The 17,280-nt window shown below is 39.1% G+C and overlaps 2 protein-coding genes across 4 annotated transcripts; both read left to right on the top strand.

The window, feature by feature from the left end:
* The first annotated feature begins 759 nt into the window (after positions 1 to 759).
* Positions 760 to 7,720, top strand: LOC131769375 (tumor necrosis factor receptor superfamily member 16-like). 3 transcript variants are annotated; one of them, XM_066160958.1, is made up of 4 exons: positions 760 to 830; positions 4,894 to 4,956; positions 5,948 to 6,047; positions 6,544 to 7,720. In XM_066160958.1, exons 3-4 carry the CDS (start codon positions 5,996 to 5,998, stop codon positions 7,317 to 7,319), a joined length of 828 nt encoding a protein of 275 aa, XP_066017055.1. In that variant the 5' UTR covers positions 760 to 830; positions 4,894 to 4,956; positions 5,948 to 5,995; the 3' UTR covers positions 7,320 to 7,720. The 3 variants fall into 3 exon arrangements, with proteins under 3 accessions (XP_066017055.1, XP_066017053.1, XP_066017056.1); XM_066160956.1 differs by lacking the exon at positions 760 to 830 and adding an exon at positions 4,564 to 4,653; XM_066160959.1 differs by lacking the exon at positions 760 to 830 and adding an exon at positions 4,669 to 4,742.
* Positions 7,721 to 13,065: 5,345 nt separating this feature from the next.
* On the top strand, positions 13,066 to 17,181 carry LOC131769406 (uncharacterized). Its single transcript, XM_066160955.1, has 4 exons — positions 13,066 to 13,466; positions 14,453 to 14,531; positions 15,015 to 15,956; positions 16,361 to 17,181. The coding sequence occupies exons 2-4, from the start codon at positions 14,480 to 14,482 to the stop codon at positions 16,498 to 16,500; spliced, it is 1,134 nt and encodes a 377-aa protein (XP_066017052.1). The 5' UTR covers positions 13,066 to 13,466; positions 14,453 to 14,479; the 3' UTR covers positions 16,501 to 17,181.
* Positions 17,182 to 17,280: the final 99 nt, after the last annotated feature.

A 17,280-nucleotide genomic window follows, 5' to 3' on the forward strand; every position in this document is an offset into this window, starting at 1 on the left:
TTGCTTCTTTGCGGAACCTGAGCACACTCGAACCTGTTCGTGGTCACCCACGGGGAATGGCGGGGTGACCGCTTAATGCACGTTGACCGCTATGACAGGAGTCAAACGCTTTAAAATACGCGTTTCGTCCTAACAGTCTTAGGAAAGAAGATAATCTGCAATACCACGGGTCATTTGAACTCAAAGAACTAACATTGTTTTCAGGAGATAAACATGGAATAAATTTGACTCGGGGAATTATTCGTAGTGTTAAACTGACTTTAACTGACCGATCAATACAGGTGGGACGGCAATGGAGACAACCCGTTGGAACTCAGCCAATGGTGACCGCTGAACAGAGGTCGAAATTAAACTTTAACGAAAGAAAAAATCTCGGGACTTTGACAACTGACCACTTAATACAGGTTAGACTGTAACTGATGGTTCGGTCCTAGATGGACGATGCCAGTGATATCGACCGTCTCAATCAACCACATTTTGACACTAACGCTTACTTTAAAATTTTTTTTGTATTAGGATTTTAGTCTAACATTTCGAACAGAAGTCAAGAGAAAATGCCTCCAAAATCTAAAAAAATTGTCAAACAATGGATTATTGTGTCCACAGTACACAAGGAAACCGCTTAATTGATAACCGGGAACTGCTCAATCCCGAAAATACCTGAGATGGTCACATGACCGTCGAATTCTCTGCTTATCAGTTGACGTAAGCTGCGGGCATTGTGTTCCCACCGCGTGGCCAAATCATTTAGATCAATCGTTGAGAAGACTTCTGTAACTTCAAATATCCGGTGATAAATCCTGAGCTTGCAATAGGAGGCTGTTTATAAGGTATTCGTGTATACAATTATTTTTGTTTGTTGTTTTTTCCTGCATGTTTCGGGGTATTTGGTACAATGACGGTTTAAGGTTATCGATAATTCCAGCCTGAATTTTACCGCTTACATCTAGACGACAACGTCGCATTTACATTCACTGAACATGGAAATTTATGGTTTTTGGGCGTTATCAATCAGACTGAAAACGTAAACGAAACCTAGAGGCTGCTGGGCTGGACCGCATTTAAAACTAACATAACAATGACGAAGCTACAAACAAACACAGCCATCGGGCTGATATGGAAATTATCTTGATCTTTAGAGTGACTTCCCGCGAGGCGAGATCCACTGTTCTATTTCCCCAATAGTTTTATTCTTCATCTTCTCAAATTTAGCAAAATGATTCGAGATTATTTTTTATTTACATATTATATTCTTATGCTCTGAAGGAAGCAAAGGTCACAACCGCTCGTCAAAAGCTTACTTAGCAATATTTTCAGTTTGTTTTCAGTCGTGTAATTTCTTGACCGCTCAGGTTTTATCATGAGTTCCTTTTACACGCGATGAGGTCTAATCTTAAGAATACTTCAGTTATTTCATTCAGGATGTTAACACACGAAAATAGATATATAGTTTCGACATCTAAGACATCATGTGACTGAACAAAAAAACCAGGAAAATGAGACATATTCAGTTTCTTCGATATTTACCGAACGCTCGGTTAAACTGTCAATTTTTGGTTCCACTATTTAAATGAAACATCCCTAAAAGTTCGTAAGTTTAATGCTCTACAACAATCGTGATGTTTATTCTTTGCTTTACGCACGATGAGGAACAGTCTTTAGAATAATCAGAGGTTTAATTGTTCTTTTTTTTAATAGGTTTCAAAACTCAGCATCAATCAACCTAGCACAACAAATTTCCGAACGATCACGTGACGGTCAAAGTAGGATCACGTCTAGCAAATAAAGGACCTCGACTTTTCCGACCGTATCAGTTACGATTTATCAAAAACTTAGAGACCGCCACGAAATATGTCATAATTCTTTATTTTTAATAAGAAAAAAGAAAAAAACAAGAAAAGAAAAAAACAAAAACAAAAAAAAAACAAGAACGTGCGAGTGTGTAGAGAGCACATATCGACAATACCTCTGCACGGCAGACACGGGGTCATACTTCATTATTCCATCTCTAATGGTATAATTTACATGATAAACCTGCATTGCGTTCACTGTTGATTAATTTATTGATGTTACCATCAATATTTCCATGAAAAGTTCGATTGCGCTCAAGATCCTGCATAGATAATGTGTCTATCTAATCTTACGTCAACTCTCTAATAAGAAGGAAATATTAAATGTAAAACGTTTTAGAAATTAGTCGTCTGAAGTGTAACTCCGGTTACACTTCCCTCTGTCGAAAACGTGAAAAAGCTGTACCACGCTTCCAAATCAAGTTACGGTTTATTCAATTAATGTTATGATTTTATTACAACGCTTCGGTTAACTCCACTCACAGCTCTTAGCTTATTTGAAAAAAGACACTAAAATCGTGAGGCAGCAGGCACATGAAACAAGGCCATATATTGACGTTAAAAAAAATAAAACGTGACAGATAAATGCTATGTAGTAGACAAACTAAATAACTCACAAATGTCAATCAAATTAAGACGAATTAACGTATCGTAAAATCTCCAACAACTCTTATAGTGATTATTTCTTCACTTCCTCATAATGCCCTGATGCTCCCTTGGGTCGTCAATCCTGACACAGACAGGCTTAAATCGGGCCCTTGACTTTGCGTATGACAAAGACGAGAATCACTAAACACTATGGCTCTTTTTTTAAGTATTTGTTTTTCTGTGTGTGTGGACGATTCATTAGCATGATATAACTTGCAAATTAGCAAATTAGGCTAGCTGAAATAAATCTTTGAAAATTAAAAAAATGTGAAGTCATCACGTCTTGAATGGAGAGGAAAAAAACCAAGCCTGTGATCAATTTACAAATATTCTCTGCGTCTCGTATCAGACTCAGAAAATTAGTTTTATTTTTGTATCTTTCACTAACTTAGTTTTTACTAATAAAATACACGGCTGGTAACCTTCAAGCTTGATGCTTTATAGGGTTAGCGTATTTGATTAACAATTACAGTGGTTATGATGATTAATGATGATATTTGTTTGGGTCGAAATTCTTTCTTTTCGTTCATAAGCTGAACAAAAGAAGCGAGCCGGCAAGGGCGAAACTGAGTCATACATGTTTTTCTGCTATACATACGTTGTACCTATTAATGGCTTAGCTCCCTTCCGGGTTCTTTGTAGATCAATGGTTGAGCATCCAAACGGGAAATCGGAATGTTGAATGATCGATTCACTAAATTGGAAATACAGAAGCTTTCTTTGTCTTGCGCTCGGATGACATCATTTTTCAAGACTTGCTTCTTGAGGAGCAAGGCAAACATGAGGGGGGGGGGGGGGGGAGAGAGAGGAGGAGGAAGAGGGTGATTTTTTTTTACTCCACGTCTGGTACACGTGAGCAAATATCGTTACCACTCCGTCACAGTATGGTCATGTATGGACGATAGGAGAACGGAATCAGCTCAAAAGAGCTGCAACTGCTCAAAAATATAAAATCTGACACCGTTTTAATCATTTTTATCGATGAATAACTTAACAGATATTACACACACAGAAATATGTTTTCGTTTGAGAAGCTCAGATTTTTTCGGACAGAACTAAGGAAAGCGATACTTAGGCCCAAAGCGAAAAGAAAAAACGTTTCCATAGTTATTTTCATTAACAGATCTGGGAATTTTATATGCTGGTCAGCGGTGAAACGCGTTACATTGACCTCTTACCCAGACCATCGCCGTTCATGTAAGCACGGACTCAAATTTTAAACCTCGTATTTCCGTCGTTATAAGGCCACGAACGGGTGCTTTTCTTGTCCTAAAATACGATCATTGTGTTGTCGATACCTTTTAAAAGAATAAGCTGTAATGACATAGCGACGGATAAGTATATATTTTTTCATTTGAGGCGGCGCTTTCTTATTATTTGCAAGTTAACAGCTCGTTTATCATTTGTATGCAACTGTATTTGCATTTTCCGGTTTTATACGTCAGCAACCCGTGCGTCTGGCGGGCGTAACAGAATGAGTTAATGTCTGGTTTTACCTGCCCTGGAGAACGACTAATCACGTTTTTGTTACATAAACGCAAAAGACGAGATCCTTCATTCCTCTAGAAATTCTAACGCATTCTTAGCGTCTCGTCTTAAGCTATGAGTCTCTGCCAGCTATATTTTTTATCTCATCTTAAGGGACATCACTGAAAAAAATAATTCGTTAACCACGTCGAACGTGATGGATTGCCGAAGCATGAAAATCAGTCTTGCATAGCCCACGCTAGGATCACGAGAAAATAACTCTTGCACGCTGCCTAGTAATGATATACCAGCCGGGAGGGCTCCTGCATGTATTCAATACTGGAAATAAAATCGTTAGTTACAGGTTCCAGTCGTCTCACTGTATATGTATTATATATTTCTTGACTCTATTTCCTTTTAAGCGCTTTTATCTTTCATTTGTTGAGATTCTTTACTGAAACTCTCGTCAGGATCTCTCGAGGTTAATTTTGGCTTTCGCTGCTTATGTATCCTGGCAACATGTACGTGCTGGCATCAAGATTATTGAACAAGGAAACAAATAGGTCCATGAAAAGCGTGGGAATCGTATATGTAAGACCTAAATATAGAAAGAGAACCTTTTAAAAGTTCCAGCGATCTTGACCTGGTTGGGTTTTCGCGCAACTTTCTACATCCATTAGCTGGAAAAGTAAGCTTTTTCTCAACCTACAAGAAAATTAGCTTCCTACTTTACAAGGACCGTGTTCAAGACTGGTGCCGTTCGTTGTATTAGTTGCCGTAAGAAATGTACCTGTACATCAGAAAATTGTTGATCACGTACCAATTCAATACAGAAACCCCTTCAGACGTAATACCAAACATAAACATGCATGAAAAATTGAGCGGCATGAAAGGTAACCTAATTCTCTCTATATATTGCTTGTTGCAGAGTTTGAGCGAGGCTGTGGACGAAGCCCTGACAACTTGAGTCTCTGCAAAGAAAGACAGAAAGGTAGGACAGTACAATAAAATAAAGCAACATTTCAATTATCATTGGAATCTCGTAAAGTTTTAGTCGAGTAGCTACGGAAAACGATTAGCTAAGGAAAAAAACCTTCAAGTAATATGGCTCTTGATGTTGTGGTAATATTCCAATCTTTTAATACTAATATCCAATCTTTTAATCTTGCGGCTGCGTGTTTAGGCTTGCTGTATACTCATGAAATCCAAGATTAAATTTATTGTCGTCAGAACGCTGTCGGCCATTTTTCAATGGGTCCTGGCTATTTCCGGCGTTTATCACCAGCGTAAGTAGTATGGCACAACCATTGAAATTGGCGAAGGTCTAACGCTCGAAACGTCAGCCGTAGAAAATCTTAATGCGTACGGCGGCAAATTTACATTGTCAACCCATTTCATAAAACCAAATTTTCTGTTTAATTCTACTTTAAGTCGTTTCATAGAATTAAAATCGTTCGTAACCTGTTGTTTGTTATTTACAACTTTTTTTATGTTTAATTCTCTGTTTAAATTTTTTTCGCCGGTCTAAAAATACTTTATTTTGGAGAGCCTTTTACAGGCTGGTTTAACGCGTAGGCACACATTTAGGCTTGTTACCCACTCCTCCCTCACAGTTGTTTGCTTGAGAGGAATGCTATATTTAGGCCGGAAAAAAACGCAACGTCATCAGATAAAAGAGAAACATTACAGGTTTCCCTTGACCCTATTTTTTCAGTCATTTACTCTCACCTAACTCGAATCCCCGCTAACTCAAAAGGGATTTTATTTCGCAATTTCTAACGTTCGATTCTAGGTCGGGCACCATCAATAAATTGTCGGTGCTGACAATTCCTTACCTGGCGGGGCTTTGAGGTGCAATTTGTTTAGCGCGAAGCAAACTATAGCGAGATACTCATAATCTGAATACAACTTAAATTTTATGAAAAAAAAGATTTCATTAAAAATTCAATTAGAAACTAATAGGATATTTTTTAATGTTTCAGAATTTGTTATAATAGTGGGGCTGTCAGACTAAAACCTATTACGTGACGATGGAAGAAGGATTTCCACTGTTCCTTTTTTCCCTTTTGTCGTTGCTTTTGCGTAAGTATTGTATTACAACTTTCTTCGTTTATCATGTGTTTGTGAGGTCCCTGGGTTGTACCTATCTATTTAATTTCATGGTCTATGCTTTACAGCGGACAATAAGTTACAATGCTAATCAAAAGGCAACCTTCAGGTCATATATTGCGGAGTCATCGAGGATGAACATATGAGCACATAAAAATATCACAGCACTGCAAAAATCGCTGATAAACTTTAGGGTGAAGATTCCCAAAGGGAGGAAGAGGGTTTACCGGTTTAAAAGCAGCAAGAGTTTCAAGGAATGTGCTAAAGAGACAGAAATCCGTGCTTATAAATCCCATTCATATAGAAAATAGTTTATTGTTACTTTGAAGAGGCGCCTCTATCTAAAACAGGTGTCGGCTTGAACACATCAGTCAAGAATAATTCCCATTGTTAGAACACAATAGTCCTTTTGCCATTAGCTCTTTTTCTGGCGTCAAAAAGATACTGAAAGGTATTTTTTAACTCGCAGACGTAAGCCTTCAGGCCAATTCTTCATGCCAACCGGATCAGATAACAATCAAAGATCCAAAAACTGGTTCGATTCAGTGCCAGGACTGTTTAAAATGTCCACCTGGCGAGGGTCTCTCAGTCAATTGCGGAGACGTAATACCCCCTTCGACACCTGTGCAATGCAAGCCATGTGTGCTAGGAGAGACATATTCTGCTTTCCTCGAGGCCGGAGGTTGTGAGGACTGTAGAAATTGCGGTGAGTACCGCGAAACTACGAAAGCCTGTACAGTGACTTCCAAGGCCGAATGTGGAAGGTGTAAGCCTGGGGCGTATGCCGAAGGCATGCTGGGACTGTGCAAGCCCTGCTCTCCGTGCTGTTATGATGGTAAAGATATAATTATACCTGAGTGTCAAGTTCCAGGTGTACCAACAGGCCTGCAGTGCAGCTACTTACGATCTAACAAGTGCAGTACATTGATGACATCAAGTATTAGCACGGCGCCGTCAACCCTTCAACCAGATCAGTCCACGACCCAATGGCGGCCATTCTCTTCTACAACGGGCACCGAAGTAATCTCTCTTTCAAGTGGGCCAACCACCAACATGGTTGAAGAGAACTCACCAAATGTGGGCAGCATAGTTGGTCCTGTTGTGAGCAGCTTCACAGCTTTCGTCACGATCCTCGTCATCGTGTGCTGCAAAAATATGCGCAAGCGCCGGTCTCACCAATGTTGTCACCAAGACAACCACTGTCATGATGATCAAGGTCAACAGTGCAAGGTCACTACGGTTTGACGACAGCCATCAGCTCCTATAAATTATCTAATAACCTGATAAGTTTTGCCCTGTAATTTTTTTTTGTACAGTGACAGAGAAATCGGGACATTTTCGCTACTTAAGTGGTTTCTAATCGTCTTAAAACGTCTGCAAGCCCCGATTCATTCTCGTTCTAAGATTTTCTGTTCTCTCGATTAAGATTGACCACACTTCCGTAAGATCGTCAGCTTTTAGCATTTTGGGTGGGTGAAGGGAGGGAGGACGCCTTCAGCACACAGTCCCCCCAATGTTGTAACCAGGAAGACCACTGTCACGATGTTCAAAGACACCGATGAGGAGGTCATTACGGTTTTGACGACAGTCATCAGCTCCTTTGAATGCAATTTTCCGTTAAGTTATGCTCAGTAGTTTTTTGAGTTAGTGACAGAGAAATTTATTGGTTGACAAATTCTCCTTTAAAGTAGCATATGAAATGTGTAGGAAACAGTATGGAGAACTTGCATGCAAATCTTCGGGTATAAAGGTTAAGCACCTTATAATTATATTTCATCCCAACTCGGCGCTTAGTTTTTATGCGGATCAGCATCTATTTGCGATATGATAGGATGAAGCCTTACATTGTGAATTTGTTATTAAGAATTTATGTTATTAACCTTTCCCTATTTTGGCCATTCCGTCATTGTTCTTTGTTTTAAACTGACTAGCGTGGTCTGCGATAGGAAATGGCTATTTAAGAGGTTCTTTACTTTATTTGCATAATAAGAGCAGCCATTGATTGCTTTTATTCGCTAACCTCCCTTACATAAACAACCCCCAGCCGTTCGCTCAGAAGCCATCCATGTTTTGGGCTACTGAAGAGTGTGTAAAGCTTTCACAACATGTTGCAGAGCCCAGATCTCTTAGATTCACTCACCGTCGTGCGTGTTCAATGAAGTTGTCAATCATGTTATCGTTATTTTTGGAGCGGATGTTGTTTTTGTCTTTCTGTCGTTATCAAACCAAATAAAAGCTTGTCGGTAGAGTTATTTTGTGTCTGTTTTTACTAGACCAATTATTCAACTCAGGCTTGTAGAATATGAGATTATACGAGAGATTGTAAACTGAAAGTACTTACCCTTTTACACACCCCATACCAATGATAGTTTTTTGCCCTCGCAGGGTTCTGGCTTAGAGGTCGGAACGAAAGGAAGAAATCTCGGGACTTTGACAACTGACCGCTTAATACAGGTTAGACTGTAATTGATGGTTCGGTCCTAGATGACGATGCCAGTGATACATATCGTCCCTATCAACCAAAATTTGGACACAAGCGCTTACTTTAAGACTTTTTTTCTGTATTAGGATTTTAGTCCAACATTTCGAACAGAAGAGAAAATGCCTCCAAAATTTAAAAAATTGTCAAACAATGGATTATTGTGTCCACAGTACTTTAGGAAACTGCTTAATCGACAACCGAGAACTACTCAATCCCGAAAATACCTGAGACGGTCACGTGACCGTCCAAGTCTCTGCTTATAGTTTGACGTAAGCCGCGGGCATTGTGTTCCCACCGCGTGGCCAGATCAGTCAGATAAATTGTCGAGAAGACTTTTGTAACTTCAAACACCCGGCAATCAATCCTGAGCTTGCAATAGGAGGCTGTTTATAAGGTATTCGTGAATACAATTGTTTTTGTTTGTTGTTTTTTCCTGCATGTTTCGGGGTATTTGGTACAATGACGATTTAAGGTTATCAATAATTCCTGCCTGAATTTTACCGCCTATATCTAGACGACAACGTCGCATTTACATTCACTGAGCATGGAAATTTATGGTTTGCGAGCGTTATCAATCAGATCGAAAACGTAAACGAAACCTAGAAGCTGCCGGGCTGGACCGCATTTAAAACTAACATAACCATGACGAAGCTAAAAACAAACACAGCCATCGGGCTGATATGGAAATCATCTTGATCTTTAGAGTGACTTCCCGCCAGGTGAGATCCACCGTTCTATTTCGCCGATAGTTTTATTCTTCATCTTCTCAAATTTAGCGAAATGATTCGTGATTATTTTTTTTATTTACATATTAAATTCTTATTCTCTGAGGAAGCCAAGGTCACAACCGCTTGACAAAAGCTTACTCCACAATATTTTCACTTGTTTTCAGTTGTATAATTTCTTGACCGCTCAGGTTTTATCATGAGTTCCTTTCTACACGCGATGAGGTCTAATCTTAAGAATACTTCAGTTATTTTATTCTGGATGTTAACACACGAAAAGAGAGATATTGTTTCGACATCTAAGACGTCATGTGACTGAACACAAAAAACCAGGAAAATGAGACATAATTAGTTTCTTTGATATATATTTACCGAACGTTCGGTTAAACTGTCAATTTTTGGTTCCAATATGTAATCGAAACACCCCTAAAAGTTTGTACGTTAAATGCTCTACAATAATCGTAATGTTTATTCTTTGCTTTATGCACGATGAGTAACAGTCTTTAGAATAATCAGAAGTTTAATTGTTCCGTTATTTTAATAGGTTTCAAAACAAATTTTCGAACGATCACGTGACGGTCAAAGTAGGATCACGCCTCACAAATAAGGGACTTCGACTTTTCCGACCGTATCAGTTACGATTTATCAAAAACTTAAAGAGACCGCCACGAAATATGTCATACTTCTTCATTTCATAGAAAAAGAAAAAAAGAAGAAAAACAAAAACATGTGCGAGTGTGTAGAGAGCACATCTCGACAATACCTGTGCAGACACGGGGTCATATTTCGTTATTCCATCCCTAATGGTATAATTTACATGATAAACCTGCGCTGCTTTCACTGTTGATTAATTTATTGATGTTACCATCAATATTTCCATGAAAAGTTCGATTGCGCCCAAGATCCTGCATAGATAATGTGTCTATCTAATCTTACGTCAACTCTCTAATAAGAAGGAAGTATTAAATGTAAAACGTTTTAGAAATTAGTCGTCTGAGGTGTAACTCCGGCTACACTTCCCTCTGTCGAAAACGTGAAAAAGCCGTACCACGCTTCCTAATCAAGTTACAGTTTATTCAATTGATTTTATGATTCTATTTCAATGTTTCGGTTAACTCCCACTCACAGCTCTTAGCTTATTTGAAAAAAAAAAACACTAAAAACGTAAGGCAGTAAGCAGGTCGGAACAAGGCCATATATGGGCGTTAAGAAAAAATAAAATGTGACAGATAAATGCTATGTAGTAGACAAATCACTTACAAATGTCATTCAAATTAAGACGAATTAACGTATCGTAAAAGCTCCATCAACTCTTATAGTGATTATTTCTTCACTTATACTGCGCTGATGCTCCCTTGGGTCGTCAATCCTGACACAGACAGGCTTTAATTAGGCCCTTGAATTTGCGTATGACAAAACGAGAATCACTAAATTAAACATTATAGCTCTTTTTTTAAGTATTTGTTTTTCTGTGTATGTGTGTGTGGAGGTTTATTTGCATGTTATAACATGCAAATTAGCAAATTAGGCTAGCTGAAATAACTCTTTGAAAATTAAAAAAATGTGAAGTCATTACGCCTTGAATGGAGAGGAAAAAACCAAGCCTGCGATCATTTTAAAAGTTTTCTCTGCGTCTCGTATCAGACTCAAAAAATAAGTTTTATTTTTATCTCTTCCGCTAACTTCCTTTTTCCTTATTAAATACACGGCCGATAACCTTAGGGCTTGATGCTTTATAGGATTAGCGTATTTGATTAACGATTACGATGTTTATGATGATTGATGATGATATTTGTTTGGGTCGAAATTCTTTCTTTCGTTCATAAGCGGAACAAGAGAAGCGAGCTGGCAAGGGCGAAATTGAGTCATACATGATTTTCTGTTACATATATGCTGTACCTTTTAATGGCTTAGCTCTCCTCCAGGTTCTTTGTAAATCAGTGGTTGAGCATCCAAGCGGGAAATCGGAAGGTTGAATGATCGATTCTCTAAATTGAAAATCCAGAAGCTTTCTTTGTCTCTCGCTCGGATAACATCTTTTTCCAAGACTTGCTTCTTGAGGTGCAAGGCCAACGTGAGGGGAGGAGGGTGAGGGTGACTTTTATTCTACGTCTAATACACGTGTGCAAATATCGTTACCACTCCGTCAGAGTATGATCATGCATGGACCATAGGAGAACGGAATGAGTTCAAAAGAGTTACAACTGCTCAAAAATATAAAAATCTGGCACCTTTCCTAGCATTTTTATTGATGAATAACTTAACGAATATTACACACACACGCACACACACAAATATGTTTTCGTTTGAGAGGCTTAGATGTTTTCGGACAGAACTAAGGAAAGCGATGTTTAGGCCCAAAGCGAAAAGAAAAAAACGTTTCCATAGTTATTTCCATCAACAGATCTAGGAATTTATATATGCTGGTTAGCGGTGAAGCGCGTTCCATTGACCTCTTACCCAGACCGTCGCCGTTCATGTAAGCACGGGCTCAAACTTTGTATCCATAAAGTTCAGAAGAGTTGATGCACCATATCAGTATGTCTGACCAAAACAGAGAGTTGTTTGAATGTACAGCCGAGTATAAGGCAAAAATGCAACTCTCGTCAAAGAAAACTTGTATACGATTAAATTATCAAGGGCTTTTTCAGCTCAGTGTTTCTTTCTCTTCTGGTGTGGCAAAATATCACAGGAAATTTTAAGAAGTTCCCGCACTACATGTCGAGACTGCATCGCGTGACATAACAATCCTTTTGTATCTATTTCTGTAGTTGTAAGGCCACGAACAGGTGCTTTTCTCGTCCTAAAATACGATCATTGTGTTGTCAATACCTTTTAAAAGAATAAGCTATAAATGACACAGCTATGGATAGGTAAATTTTCTTTCATTTTGAAGCGGCGCTTTGTAATTATTTGCAAGTTTACAGCTCGCTTACTATTTTTATGCAACTGTATTTGCATTTTCCGGTTTTACTAGTAAGCCATTGTAATATTTGACCCGTGAGTCTGGCGCGCGTAACAGAGTGAGTTAATGTCTGGTTTTGCCTGCCCAGAAGAACTGCTCGTCACGTTTTCGCATACATGAAATGCAAAATGGCGAAATCCTTAGTTCCTCTAAAAACGCATTCTTAGCGTCTCCTCTAAAAACTATGAGTCTCTCTGCGAGCTTTATTTTTATCTCATCTTAAGAGACATCACTGAAAAATTAATTTATAAACAACCTTCGAACGTGATGGAACGCCGAAGTATGAAAATCAATCTTGCATAGCGTTCTATATTTTTGAGATGTATTTTTATCTCATCTTAAGAGACATCACTGAAAAATTAAGTTATAAACAACCTTCGAACGTGATGGAACGCCGAAGTATGAAAATCAATCTTGCATAGCGTTCTCTAGGATCACGAGGAAATAACTCTTGCACGTTTCGTAGTAACATATACCAGTTGGGAGGGCTCTTGCATATATACAATACTGTAAATGAAATCGTTAGCTACAGATTTCAGTTCTCTCACTGTATTTGTATCACATATTTCTTCACTCCATTTCCTTTTAAGTATTTTTATCCCTCATTTTTTTATTGAAACTCTCGTCAGGATCTTTCGAGGTTAATTTTGGCTGTCGCTGCTCATGTATGCCTGAAACATGTACGTGCTAAAATGACGTGTTGGCAACATCACGAAATATCTGGTTAGTACCATGATTACGTAACAAGGAAGTAAGTGTGTCCATGAAAAGCGGGTGGACCGTGAAGACGACCTAAATATAGAAAGAGCACTTTTAAAAAGTTCCAGCGGTCTTGACTTGGTTGGGTTCTCGCGCAACTTTCTTCACCCGTTAGCTGGAAAAGTAAGCTTCTTTTTAACCTACAATAGTCAGCTTCCTACTCCACAAAGGCTGTTCGTGACTTATACCGTTCGTTGTATCAGTTGCCGTGAGAAATGGTACGCGCCAATTCAAGAGAGAAACTGATCACGTACCAATTCAACAGGGAAAACCCCTTCAGACCTAATCATAATACCGCCTCAGACGCAATACCCAACATGAATATGCATGAAGAAAAGAGCGGCATATATGGTAAACTGATTTACTATATAAATCACTTGATAATTTTTTTGTCACAACTGATTTGAGCGAGGCTGCAGACGAAGTCCTGACAACTCAAGACTGCGAAGAAAGACAGAAAGGTACGATGATGCAACAAGATAAAGCAACATTACAGTGATCATTGGAATCTCGTAAAGTTTTTGTCGATTAGCTAATGAAAAAAAGCTTCAAGTAAAGCGGCTCTTACTATTGTGGTCATATTCCAAGGGTCAACCTTTCGATTTCGCGGCTGCGCTTTTGGGCTTGCTGTATATTCATGATATCCCAGATTGAATTCACTCTATTACCGACAAACTTTGACAGAAAAGTTCAGTATTGCAAGTGTCTGACTTTTCTTTTTTATTGTTGTCACCAGAACGCTGTCGGTCATTTTTCAGTGGGTCCTGGCTATTGTTGGCGTTCGGTACGACAGTAGCATAGCATGGCACAACCATTTAAATTGACGAAGGTCTAACGCTCGAAACTTCAGCCTTAGAAACTCTTTACGCGTACGGCGGCCAATTTACCTTGTCAACTCATTTCATAATAACAAATTTTCCGTTTAATTCTACTTTAAATCGTTACATAAACTTAAAATCGTTCGTAACCTGCTGTTTATTAGTTACAACTTTTTTTTCCATTCCATTCGCTGTTTAAATTTCTCCATCGATCTAAAAATACAGGCTGGTCTATCAGATAGGCGCACATTTAGGCTTGTCACCTACTCCTCCCCCACGATTGTTTGCGTGGGAGGAATGCTATATTTAGGCCGAAAGAAACACAACGTCATCAGGAAAAAGGAAAATATTACAGATTTCCTTGACCCCATTTTTCAGTCATTTACTATCAGCTAACTCGGACCCCCGCTAATTCAATAGGGCTTTTGTTTCGCAATTTCTCAAGGTCGGGCACGGTCAGTAAATTGTGGGCGGTGACAATTCCTGTGGGGAAATATGTTAAGTGTGAAGCAAACTATCGCGAGATACTTATAATCAGTGAATACAACTTAAATTTTATGAAAAAAAAGATACAATTCCACTAGAAACTAATAGGATATTTTTTAATGTTTCCGAATTTGTTATAATAGTGAGGCTGTCAGACTTAAAGCGTGACAATGGGAGAAAGGTTTCCACTGTTCCTGTTTTCTTTTTTCACGTCGCTTTTGTGTAAGTATTGTGTGTCACCTTTCTTCGTTTATCATATGTTTGTCAGGCCCCTGAGTTGTACCTATCTGTATAATTTCATTGTCTATGCCTTACAGCTGACAATAAGCTACAATGCTAATCAAAAGGCAACCTTCAGGTCATATATTGCGAAGTCATCGAGGAAGAACATGAAAGCACATACAAATATCACACCACTGCAAAAATCGTCCCACTGAAGATCCGCGATGGGAGGAAGAGGGTTTAATAGTTTAAAGTCAGTAAGGGTTTCAAGAAAAATGCTAAAGAGACAGAAGTCCGTGCTTATAAATCACATTCATAGAAAATAGTTTGTTGTTACTTTGGAGAAGCGCCTCTATCTAAAACAGCGCCGTCTTGACCCCATCAGTCAAAGATAATTCCCATTGTTAGAATACACTAGTCCTTGAATCACTAGCTCTTTATCTCACATCAGTAAAATACTGAAAGGTATTTTTTAACTCGCAGACGTAAGCGTTCAGGCCAATTCCTCATGCCAACCGGATCAGATTACAATCAAAGATCCAAAAACTGGTTCAATTCAGTGTCAGGACTGTTTAAAATGTCCACCTGGCAAGGGTCTCTCAGTTAATTGCGGAGACGTAATAACCCCTTCAACACCTGTGCAGTGCAAGCCATGTGTGCTGGGAGAGACATATTCTGCTTCCTTCAAGGCCGGAGGTTGTGAGGACTGTGGAAATTGCGGTGAGTACCGCGAAACGACGAAAGCCTGTACGGTAACTTCGGCCGTGTGTGGAAGGTGTAAGCCTGGCGCTTATGTTGAAGGCATGTTAGGACTGTGCAAGCCCTGCTCTCCGTGCTGTAATGATGGTAAAGATATCATTATACCTGAGTGTCAGGTTCCAGGTGTACCAAAAGGCATGCAGTGCAGCTACTTACGATCTAACAAGTGCAGCGCAGTCGTGACATCAAGTATTAGCACGGCGCCGTCAACGCTTCAACTAGATCAGTCCACGACCCAATGGCGGCCATCCTCTTTCATAAGGAGGACCGAAGTAAATTCTCCTTTAAGTGAGCAAGCCGTCAACCTGACTAGAGAGGCTTCACCAAATGTGGGCATCATAGCTGGTTGTTTTGTGGGTGGCCTTCTCATCGCGATCATCGCCATCGCGTGCCGCATAGTTATGCCTAAACGCCGGAAGGCCTTATCGATGAGGATTGGTGTGGTTACAGTGGAAGACGGAGCTGGTCGGGCGCAAAATTGCGAACAACGAAATGATCAAGAAGACAATCGGGAACAAACAGAGGGAAGAAGTTTTCTGCCAAACGGAGATCTGTATGAAGAGAGCCCACTTCCACATCCCTTTCAAGAGGAAGCTGGTGATAAAAGTCCGGAGAAAATAGGAGTGCAGGAGACCACGTCTCCTCTATCAGGCCAGAGCAGTTTAGGTGAATATATGAATTGTTATAATGATATTTTTTGTTTGTTTCTCTTTTTAAGAACAAATCACAAATCACCCTTATGCCTTAAAACCAGTCATACACCTAATCTCTATACCTAATCACACAATGGTACGGATCGCCAGAAAGGCAAAATCCGGCAGAAGCAAGAGCCTTCCAACTTTTTCGAAAGTAAATAGAAATTTCGCTTAACTATAATTTCGTTGGGGAAATTTTAGTGAAAGGGAAAACCATGGAGTGTGAGGATTCCAACCGACAAACTTGTCTTACTGTTCCATCTTAAGTTTAAGTTGAAATCATTTCAAAAACATTTGAAACCTCAAATTTTTAGAACAATTTCAAACCGAGCTGTAAACTAATGCATCTTGTCATATTTTTTTCTGTACCTTTAGATTCTAAATTTGACGGGTTTGTGAGGAAGCAGTGTACTGAATCGTTTAAAGTGAGAGCACACAGTCCCCCCAATTTTGTAACCAGCAAGACCACTATCACGATGTACAAAGACACCTATGAGAAGGTCACCACGGTTTGAGGACAGTCATCAGCCCCTTTAAATGCAATTTTCCGTTAGTTTCTGCTCAGTAGTTTGCTGAGTTAGTGAAAGAGAAATCGGGACATTTTAACAACTTTGGTTCCTTCTTATCGTTTTAAGACGTGTGCAAGCCCCGATTCACCAACGTCACAAGCTATTACATGTAAAAAGGTTTAGAAATTAGTCGTTTGAGGCGTAACTCCGGCTACACTTCACTCTGTTGAAAACGTGAAAAAGCTGTACCACGCTTCCTAATCAAGTTACGGTTTATTCAATTGATTTTATGATTCTATTACAACGCTTCGGTTAACTCCCACTCACAGCTCTTAGCTTATTTGAAAAAGACATTAAAAACGTGTGGTAGTAAGCACGTGACACATACATGTTATGTAATAGACGAATGAAGTCACTCAAAATGTCAATCAAATTAAGACGAATTAACGTATCGTACGTCAATCTCCAACAACTCTCATAATGATGACTATTTTACTAATACTGCGCTCGTGCTCCCTTGGGTCGTCAATCAACACGGACAGGGTTTAATTGGGTCCTCGACATTACGTAGAACAAAAATTACATATCAAAACAGAATCGCTGAGCATAATAGCTCTTTTTTTAAGTATTTGTTTTTCTACGTGTGTGGAAGATTCATTTGCATAATTAGGCTAGCTGAAATAAATCTTTGAGAATTAAAAAATTGTGAAGTAATTACGCCTTGAATGGAGAAGAAAAAACCAAGCCTGCGATCATTTTACAAGTTTGCTTTGCGTCTCGTATCAG

Source organism: Pocillopora verrucosa, chromosome 14, assembly GCF_036669915.1.
Source record: "Pocillopora verrucosa isolate sample1 chromosome 14, ASM3666991v2, whole genome shotgun sequence".
NCBI lineage: Eukaryota > Metazoa > Cnidaria > Anthozoa > Scleractinia > Pocilloporidae > Pocillopora > Pocillopora verrucosa.